The 10,999-nt window shown below is 42.3% G+C and overlaps 1 protein-coding gene across 1 annotated transcript in view; it reads right to left on the reverse strand.

Annotated features, from left to right (window-relative positions):
- Positions 1–4,412, reverse strand: part of adgrd2 (adhesion G protein-coupled receptor D2) — a 58,130-nt gene extending 53,718 nt beyond the window's left edge. Inside the window, exons 1-5 of the mRNA XM_085293284.1 lie at positions 4,053–4,412; positions 3,814–3,871; positions 3,498–3,722; positions 2,786–3,415; positions 1,217–1,339 (exon numbers count right to left, since the gene is read on the reverse strand). Of these exons, the coding sequence (XP_085149410.1) occupies positions 1,217–1,339; positions 2,786–3,415; positions 3,498–3,722; positions 3,814–3,871; positions 4,053–4,097 (1,081 nt within the window). The 5' untranslated portion in view covers positions 4,098–4,412. The remainder of the gene's footprint in view (positions 1–1,216; positions 1,340–2,785; positions 3,416–3,497; positions 3,723–3,813; positions 3,872–4,052) is intronic.
- Positions 4,413–10,999: the final 6,587 nt, after the last annotated feature.

A 10,999-nucleotide genomic window follows, 5' to 3' on the forward strand; every position in this document is an offset into this window, starting at 1 on the left:
ATGGTATTTTCGTATCCAACAGTTAACACAAGCCATCACATTAATAAGCACACAATGCACCAACTGCACACTGATGGTATGAATACAAAACACATCTGGCTTTTGCTTTCTCTGTGCACAAGGTAGGCTATGTCAGTTTGAGCTCATACTGCTGTCATAGATCCATAAGCATAGAGGGATCCAAACTTCAAGTACTGGTGTTTATTCAAACACATCAAAACAAACACAAGTGTTTATTTCCAAGTATAGGATTATTTGCAATCTGGTCTGCAGTGAACATGCTTCCTCTGCCCCCAGCATCTGCTCATCTAGCAACTCTGTAAAGTAACAATTTCAATATTTTTACATCTATGGTATTGGTGTGTTTCTCATTAGCATACGGCAGTGCTACAGATCTTAGTGCAAAGTGACTGTATTCACCGACTCTCATTTCAAAATGTCCTTATGATACTTGCTCCAGTGTAGCGGCTCGAGTTAGGCTGGACCCGTTGGCCAGCTTCCCTCAGGGTCATTCCACGGTTGATGACATGGTCCACTATTGTAGCTCTGATGTCATCAGCAATTCTATTTCTTACTCTTCTTACCCTTCCTCACCCCCCTCCTCGTCCTCTCCCCCCTCCTCGTCCTCCTCTTGCTCCTCCTTGTCCTTGTCGTCCTCTTCGTCCTACTTCTTCACCTCCACGTCCTCTTCCTCGGCCTCCTCTACTTCTCACTCTTCCTGCTCCCTCCATTGTACTCCGCACACACAGCTTACCTGTATTATAGTGCTTAGGCTGATTGCAAAGTGAACTAATTATCTAAAACAGTTTCCACATGTGGCAGTGTGCCAGACAGTTGGCAAAATACTGTAAATAATGGCCGTAAATGTGTACAGTTTTGCTAGGAGTGTGTTGATCATTTGGGAATCGAGTGTAAAGCAGTGAGTTGTGTTTACAGTTCTGCAAAGAGAGTGCTGTGCAGTGGATTGTAGCTACAGGTTTGCAAAGTGTGTGTTACAAAATGGCAAACTGAGTGCAAAGCAGTGTTTGTGCTTTTTGTTTTGCACACTCAGTCAGTGGTTTTGCTACAAGTATTAATAGTTTTAGAAATTGTGCTGTAAGAATCACAGTTAGGGTTTAAGCATTCAGAAAAAACTGTAAATGGCTTAAACTGGTGGAAGGTTAAATAAGTCACATCATGTACCAGACCTCTGCAGCGTACAGCCTGTGAGGCTCACCTCTGCTGCTCCTGCAGATGAAAGGCAGGAGATCCAGGCAGTCCGTCAGACCCAACTGTGGAAGCTCAGCTGACCAGCCCTGCAATGTTCTGCAGCCCTGTAGCTCCACCTGCTGGTGCACTGCTGCAAACACGTACCAATGGTCACACAAGACAAGAGTTAGTATGAAAAAAATATCTGAAGCCTTGTTAGGTGAGAATTAATGGACAGGGTATGACATTTGATTAAAGCAGAAAACTGAATAATGGTTTTAAATTATATCAAATTGCATCTGGGTAATGTGCAAACACAAATGAAACCTATCTTAGTGCTGATAAGAAAAAAAACTGCTCAGATCTAGTAAGAGGAAATATGGGGGAGTAGTCAACACTGCTAGGAGCTGTTCCTTCCCAAGCCGCCCCCCCACACACTGACTGAGCTCTGGGAATCCCCTGCAGTCATCCAGCCCTCCCTGCACACTTTCTTTCTGCTCGTTCTGGAAGCATCCCAGACTTTTCCTGTATAAATTTAATTCTTTGGTTTTATACTAAAGTAAGAATGTGACAGAAAGGCTTTTCTGTGATGCTTTGTGTAAGAACACATGAAAGAGTTATAAAGATTTTCTTTTTTGTGTAGACAGTACAGTTAGAATCAGTTCCTCCATAGTTAGAATAACAGGATGTAATTATTTTTCATAGTTTAATTTTACTGGTGACTATACATCAGTGAAATTTTAACTGTTTACTGTTATTTTACACAAGTATTTTTTGTCGCATTCTTAAAAAAGTAACTATTTCAGCCCCTTGACTGTTTTATCCAATGACTACCTTTTACATGGGTTACTGTCAGCTCAACTGTTTATTTGTTCTTGTAAGCTAGGCTGTCAGCCTGGTGGCCAAACCAGGTTGACTTTTGTTGTGAATTGCCACTAAGTAGATCAAACTGAATGAAGTGGATTCAGCTTTATTTCTGTGTTACACGTGGCCAGCTTAACCTTTACATAATTACTTTTTAGTCATTATTTTAGCTTTTGCAGTTCTTTAATAAAATGCACAGATTACGTTTAGCTGTCCTATTAACCTTAAATTTACTTACTCATCACAGCTGTTTAGCTGTTACAATTATTTAACATTTTTAACTATTTATTCATAATTTATTTGTCTTTCAGTTGCTTGTATGTTATTCTGTTTTAGCTGTGACATTTTGTTTATCTGTTACTTCTAACTAACCTACAATAATTTTAAATATTTACCAGTTTTAGATCAAATCTTTATAGTTTACTGGATAGTTTGCGCTACCTGGGACTATTTTATATTTCATTTTTTATTTTTTTAGTTGTCATTCATTTTTAAATTTGAACACTGTCTAATTATTACACTTCTCTGCTAGCTTTCAAGGCAGTTTGACTTTAACCGTCTGACATTGTGCATATTTTTAAAAAATCTACTTTACTTTGTATTTCTCCTTCATAAAGTAGAGCAAAAATCATCAAAGCAAGGTTGACAAGGCCAACAAAGTATACCAACATACAACAGCTCTTATTAGCAGAGAATAAATTTAAGTTATAGATTTTAAAAGGAGTCATCTTACCCGGGCAAAACAATCGGGCCTGCACCTCTTTGACCACAGGGTGGCTACTAAGGAGCTCAAGGTTCCAACTGAAAAGCAGGTCCTGGGTGACTGGTGAACATTCATTTAGCAGACGGACATGGTGTGATTCCAAAGACATGTTCCAGACATTTAGGTCAGTTATATTTCCAAAGAAAGGCTCTGTAAAATTCCCGCCAAAAGAGTCTTGGTCCTGCCCCAGGATCAGAATCCCATCACCGTAGATATCCCTGGAAGTGTCTGTGTCTGAGCCTGTGTCTTTCCTGTCTCCGTCCACATAGGTAGCCCAGTGGCCACCACTCTGCTGCCATGTGACACAGATTTGATGCCACGCACCATCATTTGGGAAGGATGCCTTGTATGGTAGGTGCTTCCCATGGATGATGAGCGCCAGCAAAATGCGACCCTGCATGTCTGCTTGGCCTCGCAGCTGGAACTCATTGGTAAAGACAGGTGCAGCGTAGGAAAATATGGTCGACACCTCACTCCACCATGGGTCCCACTGAACTCGAACACAAACACTGACAGATGAGAGGGCTGGGAAGGACTTGTTGACGTGTGCAAAGCCGTCACGCGACTCCTTTGGAAACTTTAGAGCTGAGAACTGCAAATCTGAAAGATGAGACCAAAAAGGTGTTTCACGTAAAACAAAACAAAACAAAAATCTGCAGCTTAAAACTGCGTTTTCACTCACACTGCTGGGAGAGCGCCACAGGCTTGGAGGCTACTCTGCTGGAATCCCTGACCCAGACGGAGGAATGAAGTCCAGCCTGCCGAAGCAGCTCCAGAACTTCCTTCTGGTCTGAGGTGATGAGAGAGCTAAACCGCCCTCTGCAGAAGCTGTCGGCCCTAGAGAAGGACAGCGAGTCATTGACCAGCTGGAAAGCCCAGTGTGGTGTCAGATACACCAGTGTTTCTCCTAGAAAGTCAGACATATACATGAAGTTTCATTAAACATGGATAATATAGAGATTTTATTTAGCCTTTAGTGGAGAAGCCAGAATTCTCACCATTTGAGCCCTCTACTCTTTCTGGCACGGCATGTGTCGGCTCACTTTCACATCCCACCTACAGGACAAAGGAAACCAGTTCACCAAAATACCAAATTAAAATAATTTGGATTTCCATGTTTTAAATGTTTGTTTGGGGTTTTTGTTTTTACATAAAAAAGGTAACAACAATGAAAAAATCACACATCAAATAATTTGTATCAATTTAAATCATTATGGAAAAATGAGAAGGTTATTACCTCAAACAGGAAGAGTATGAGTCCAGTAAGCAGGGTTCCCATCATCTCTAAGCCAGTGTAGCGTTCTGCTGTAATAAACCATTCAGGTCACCAGTGCAATTATGAATTATATTTCTGCTAAATCTAGATAAACGCCACTGATTATGAGCATTTAAGCCATAAACATTCCAGATGCTGCTGTGAGCAGTGCATGACAGTGCTGGTGGCAAGCATGTGTCACTCTTCCACAGCTGGTTCGCAAATATTCAATTTTTTCCCAGTTTATGGGAGATGTTAAATCCCTTCTTTCCTCCAACCAGTACAAAAAGTAGTGTGAGGTAATATGGGAACAAGATCCAGCTACACCGGATAATGGAACCCAAATCCAGACGAGTACCGCTAATACCTCAACCACAGTGTTCGATATACCCTGCAGTGCAGTCTGATCTCCTGACTGGGAGAGAGCTGGCGATCCCAGTGCATCTGTCCAACAATCCCAGTCTGTCCTGCCTCCTCTTTGCGACAGACTCAAACTCCTCCCTCTCCTTCTGCCCTCCACCCTGAAACCATCGGGCTTTGTCATGCAAATAGAGCCATTTTTAAAAGAAGCCTATTTACGTAAGCAGTGTCAAGCATTTGCCAGAGAGAGTTCAGCAGCAGCAGCAGGGTGGCAGACATTTTTACTGTATGGGCCTTATTTATGTTTACTACAGAACACTTTGTGTTAAGTGGGGCATCTGTTTCATTATTGTACTTCAAAGTTAGTAAAACATTAGTGCTACTCATGTAATCCACCCACAAAGTTTGTCTTTGTAGACAGATTTCATCAGGTGGCTTCGTGCATCATGTCAGCGAGCTTTTACAAGCATCAAGCATCTCCTCACCTTCACAGTACACTTCCTGCATCAAACAGGCATCTTGTGCTCTGAGGTTTATCCAGTGGCATTGCACTGACTATGTGTCAACAGCAAAAAGGAAGGGCAAGAAACATACACTGCATTTTACAGGTTGTAAGCAAACCACTGGTTAAACTGGAACTTATATAGCACTTTTCTAGTCTTCTTGGCTGCTCAAAGCATATTAAACTACAAGTCACATTCACCCATTCACATTGTGTACTCTTCAAACACTACATTTACTGTACCTGTACAATTAACCTGACACACATGGACTGTTGGAGGCAGCCAGAAGAAAACCAAATGAGTTATTTCTATTGTGTCATCCTGCGAGGTGGTGCTTGTGTAACAAAGGCTGCTAAAATCACTAACCAACAACAAGAAATCCAGCCAGCAGTCGTACATTACAACGACTTTATGTCTGACAGTTTTAAGTACATGGCGTAGTAAAAGTATTTTCCAAAGACTGCGATTATTGTCTTATTCTGCAGTAGTACTGATACTGCAGTAGTACTGTGCTAAAGCTATTTCCTCCAGTCAGACGCACAGTTGAGGTGAGGTTCTCAAAGATGCAGAAAGTCTGGTTACTCCTGTGTTCATGTGCCTTCCCCTCACAAGAACCTGTAATTCAGTTTGCTAATGCCAAAAAATATCTTTTCATCTAATAGAGTCAACAGCAAGTTCAGTCAGAACACACTTCATAATTTTTTTTAACTGATTTACATGACACTGAGTGAAATAAGTATTTTATCCCTGAGCCAGAATTGTCAAGTAGGGCAGTCGTCTACAGCAACTGGTTGGGCTGAGGCGAGGAAGACCAGTGTTGGTCAAGTTACTTGAAAAAAGTAATCAGTAACTAATTACAGATTACTTCCCCCCAAAAGTAATCCCGTTACTTTACTGATTACTTATTTTCAAAAGTAATTAATTACTTAGTTACTTAGTTACTTTTTAAAAACACGATTTCCAACCTGAGTAGGTGATAAAGTGATAGATCTTTCAGCCCAATTCTACTTTTTCTGCATAATCATCATACAAAATGTAATCAAATGGAAAAGTCTCTTTTTAAAACTTGTTTTATTAGTTTTAATCTTTTAACTTTATGCATCAAGCAAAAATTTAATTATCTGCAACTTTCTCTGACTGGAAGAAATTAGTTTAACATTTAAACCTATTTTCTGCACATTCCAGCACATAAAATGTTTGGTTTTTTTGTGTTTACACTCAGTCTTTCAAATAGATGCAAGTAAAACACAGCAGAAAATAAATAAAGTCAAAGACTCAGCGGTCCTGTTGCTCTATTTTCACCTGTAAAGCAGGAGTGGGGCAGGCGGAGGGTTACCCTGGTGCAGGTGTACAGAGGTCAGTGGAAGAATCCGTGAGTTTCTCTGTGAGTTTCCCATTACGTCGTAGCTACTCGGTGCTTGTTGGAAGTTTAGGGGTTTTTTCGCTGTAAAAAGAAGTTTTCTTCCCACGCACAGCGGACACTAATGTTTTTGTCACTTTGTATGGAATCAAACTCAAAGTAAGGTCAGTACTTCCACGCTTTAAACGCTGCACGCTCATACTCTCTCTGCACTGATATATGATCCATTGTTGATCTGCACACAGCTGTTGTCACGAACGTCACACTCGCTTACGTCACTGTCATGAGACATTCTCGCAAAAAATCACGGTTTTAGTAACGCAGCGTTCCTACGGGAAAGTAACAGTAATCTAATTACCGTTTTTGCGATAGTAATCCCTTACTTTACTCGTTACCTGTAACGCGTTACTGCCCATCTCTGAGGAAGACAGAAAAAAAGACAGGCTGTGGAAGACAGCCAGAGATTACTAACAGCTAATGATTAAATGCAGAAAGCACATAGAGAAATGAAAAAGGTGTCAAAGAATTTTACTATTCTAGGCAAGACTGTAGATCTGCACAAGGCTGGAATGATTATTAAATTAGGCAAGGGGCCAGTTGCATTAAGAGACTTGACTGGGCAATACAATGTCAGTAATGAAAATAAATGACTGGACTGCTGTCAACGCTTATAGGGCTGATGCACAATGGCCCTTCAATTGACTTATTAACCCAAAATCCTGTCAGCTCACCAGGCTAATGCCCAGTATGATTCAGTAAAAGGACTAGCTGTTATAGTCCCTGATGATGCATTGCTTTAAATGGAGAGAATCTTGAGGGATGGCTGTTATGAGGAAAGGCAGCCCAGAAACTTTACCAGCAGCACATACCGACAACAAAGGAGCAGCTAAAGTCCGGTCAAAAATTTGTGGAGGGAGCTGAAGTTTTGAGATGCCAAGTGGCAGCCAAGAAACCGAAATGATGTAGACGGTGTTTGTAAAGAGGAATCGGCTGGAATACCTCCTGAGACAAATCAAATTCACATTTTATTTGTCACATACACAGTCATGCACAGTACGATATGCAGTGAAATGCTTAGACAACTGCTCGTGACCTAAAGAAAAAAAAGAAAAGGCTATGAATAAGATAGGAAATAAATATGAAAAATTAAAAAGGGTAAATTTAACAAGGAAGGAATAAAACAAAATATAAAAATTAAAGTTACAAATGAAATAACTGTACAACAAAATACACAATACACAGTATAGAACTATATAAGAATGTATGACGAAATATAAATATATATATATACACAATAACAGCAGCTGTACAAGTATTAACTGGAAATGAAGAATATAGTGACCAGTGTTGTGCAATCCACATTATGTCTTGTGCAGTGCAAATATGCTTAAAGTGATGAAGTGAAAACAATGTCCAGAAAGTCCAGTGTGTGTGTAAGAACCATATGTGTGGGTCAGTACTGTGTGGTGGTGTGATTGAGAGACCGTATCGCCTGCGGGAAGAAGCTCCTCCTCAGTCTCTCTGTGTTGGTCTTCAGGGAGCGGAATCGCTTTCCTGACCTCAGCAGAGAGAACAGTCTGTTGTTGGGATGGCTGAGGTCCTTCACGATCTTCCTGGCCTTGGTCCAGCACCGCCTGCTGTAGATTGAGTGCACGTCAGGGAGCTCGGAGCGGATGGTGCGCTCAGCTGACCGCACAACCCTCTGTAGAGCTCGTCTGTCCTGCATGGTGCTGTTCCCGAACCAGGTTAAGATGTTTCCCGTCAGGATGCTCTCTATGGTGCAGGAGTAAAAGTTCCTGAGCACCTTGGAGGGCAGTTGGAAGTCTCTCAAGCGTCTGAGGTGGTAGAGACGCTGTCGGGCCTTTTTCACCACGGAGTTGATGTGACAGGACCATGACAGGTCCTGCGTGATGTGAACTCCGAGGTATTTGAAGCTGTCCACTCTCTCCACTGGGCACTCGTTGATGACGGGGGTCTGGTAGTTCCTCTCCTGCTTAGTGCTGAAGTCCACTATCAGCTCCTTTGTCTTACTGACGTTTAGAAGGAGGTTGTTCCTCTGGCACCAGTTCTCCAGATTCCTAATCTCCTTCAGGTAGGCCGTCTCGTTGTTATCAGAGATCAGGCCCACCACGACGGTGTTGTCAGCAAACTTGATGATGGTGGTGGAGCTGGTAGTGGCCACGCAGTCATATGTGTACAAAGAGTACAGCAGGGGGCTCAGAACACACCCCTGGGGGGCTCCAGTGCTGAGAGTGGTGGAGGCTGAGACATGTCCGCCCATCCTTACTGCCTGTGGTCTGCCAGTTAGGAAGTTGGAGATCCACTGACACATAGATGAGCTGAGTCCCAGATGCTCCAGCTTGGTGGTGAGTGTGGAGGGAATTATGGTGTTAAATGCAGAGCTGTAGTCTATGAAGAGCATTTTAACATAATTCCCCCTTCTAGTGTCCAAGTGAGTGAGTGATGTGTGGAGGAGATGAGAGATGGCATCGTCTGTGGAACGATTTGGACGGTAAGCGAACTGTAGTGGGTCCAGTGTGTCTGGTAGTGAAGAAATGATGAAGTCTCTGACCAGGCGTTCAAAGCACTTCATCACTACTGAGGTGAGGGCTACAGGGCGATAGTCATTGAGAGAAGCAGGGTGGGGTTTCTTCGGGACAGGAACAATGATGGACTCTTTGAAGCATGTGGGGATCACCGACTGAGATAAAGAGATGTTGAATATCTCAGTGAACACAGGAGCTAGCTGGTATGCGCAGTCTCTGAGGATACGACCTGGGATGCCGTCTGGTCCTGCTGCTTTCCTGGTGTTCACTCTCTTGAAGGCTCTCCTTACTTCATGCTCGGAGATGACGAGCACGTTTCCGGTGCTGGCAGTATCTTCCTGTCTGTAGCCGTTAGCGCCGCTAGCACTAGCATCGTTGGAGTCCTTAGCTGCAGCCTCGAAGCGAGCATAGAAAGTGTTCAGCTCGTCTGCCAGAGTCACGGCCGCGTTCGTCATACCGCGGCCGTGAGACGTGTCTAAATCTGGTGACCAACCACAAGTGCCTTACTGCTATATTTGCTAAGAAGTGTTTCTCCACCAAGTACTAACTCATATAATTTTCTTGGGGATCAAATACTCATTTCACTTACTGACATGCAAATCAGTGCATAACTTTTATGTCATGTGTTTTTGGTTTTGGCTGATATTCTCTCTCTCAGTGAAAATGAAACTACCATAAAAGAGACGTCTCATTTCTTTGTAAGTGAAAAACATACAGATTCAGCAGAGGATCAAATAAGTATTTCCTCCACTTGTCACGGTTCTGGGTCAGTTTCTACCCAGTATTTTGAGTTTATTATGTTTTGCTTTAATTTTGCATCAGGGATTGTTTTCTTGTTCTCTTGTTGTGTTAATGATGATGATGATGATGATGATGATGATTATGATGTTTATTATTAGAGTTTCATGTTTCTGTTTATTTGTGTTTAGGATTTGTTCTTCGGTTGTGTCTGCTTAGTATATGTCTAGTTCCATGTGTCGTTTTCTGTCTCTCTGTGTTGGGTCCGTGTCTCTGAGTTGTGATTCATGTTTCCTGTTTTGTTGTGGAGGTCTTTGTCTTGTGTTGGTGTGTGCAGCTTTGTTCCCCCTGTCTCGTTGGCCCTGGTCTCTCCCAGCTGTGTCTCCCTCCTGTTGCCGATTCCCCCGTTGTTGCCCTGTGTGTGTGGGCCCTGTGTTTTCCCATGCTCGGTGTTGCGTCGTATCCTCAGATTATGCCTGTGTGTTTTCGTGTCAGTGTTTCACGTTCATTGCCATTGCTCCGTTTATGTTTTGTTTTATGCCAGCAATAAAGCTGAGGTTTTGAGTTACAGTTCAGATTTCCGTGACTGTTTTAATGCAGTACTGCCTGAGGGCCTGAAGATCACACGCATCTAATATTGATTTTAAGCCCTGTCCCTTATGCAGAGAGATTTCTCCAGATTCTCACAATCATTTGATGGTGTTATGTACAGTACGTAATGAGATATTCATAATATGTTTGTAGGTGTTTATTTTATTTATGCATTGCACATTGGTGAACCTCTGTCTAACCTTACTTCTGAGGAACTCCCTCTCTCTTTTTGTAGCCAATCACGTTGGGAACTGACCAAATTAATTAAAAAAATTATTTTTTCATCTGATTGGCCAATGTCATGTCAATCACAAATTTAACTATCCAATCAGAGAACAGGTGGGTTTGGCTATTGGAGGGGTGCATTATGGAGCTTCAGGTCCTTGAAGGGAATAAATGCCCTTTTAGATGCCAGCCCAGCGTTTTCCTTCATCACCACGAAGGAGAACAGTCTGTGGTGGTCTGAGTTTTTGTGGGGGGGTGGGCAGTGTTGTTGAAATGACAGTCTTCATTAGTGAGGATACTTACAAAGCTTTCTCCGTTAACATGTTTTTATTGAATATTTGAAGAACCAGCAAAAAAACCCCAGAAACTCTTGTAGAGGACATAAAGTCAGAGATAGAAACAACAAGGAGCAGGTGCATCTAGTACAGGTAGAGCTGCTGCAAAAACCCACAGAGCCCAGCAGCCAGCGCAACAAATTCTGGATCCTTGGCTTTTAGTTAGCAGTTAGCATTAGCAGCACATGTGATGTGAAAGGACCTTTATGCTGCACACTGTGACTCACAGCAATGGTCCCGGGTCAGCCCTGACTTTGTGTTAAACTAATAC

The sequence above is a fragment of the Mchenga conophoros genome, linkage group LG12 (assembly GCF_057382185.1).
Source record: "Mchenga conophoros isolate Kocher_MC1m ecotype Shallow Benthic linkage group LG12, M_conophoros_male_GT1.1, whole genome shotgun sequence".
Taxonomy (NCBI): Eukaryota; Metazoa; Chordata; class Actinopteri; order Cichliformes; family Cichlidae; genus Mchenga; species Mchenga conophoros.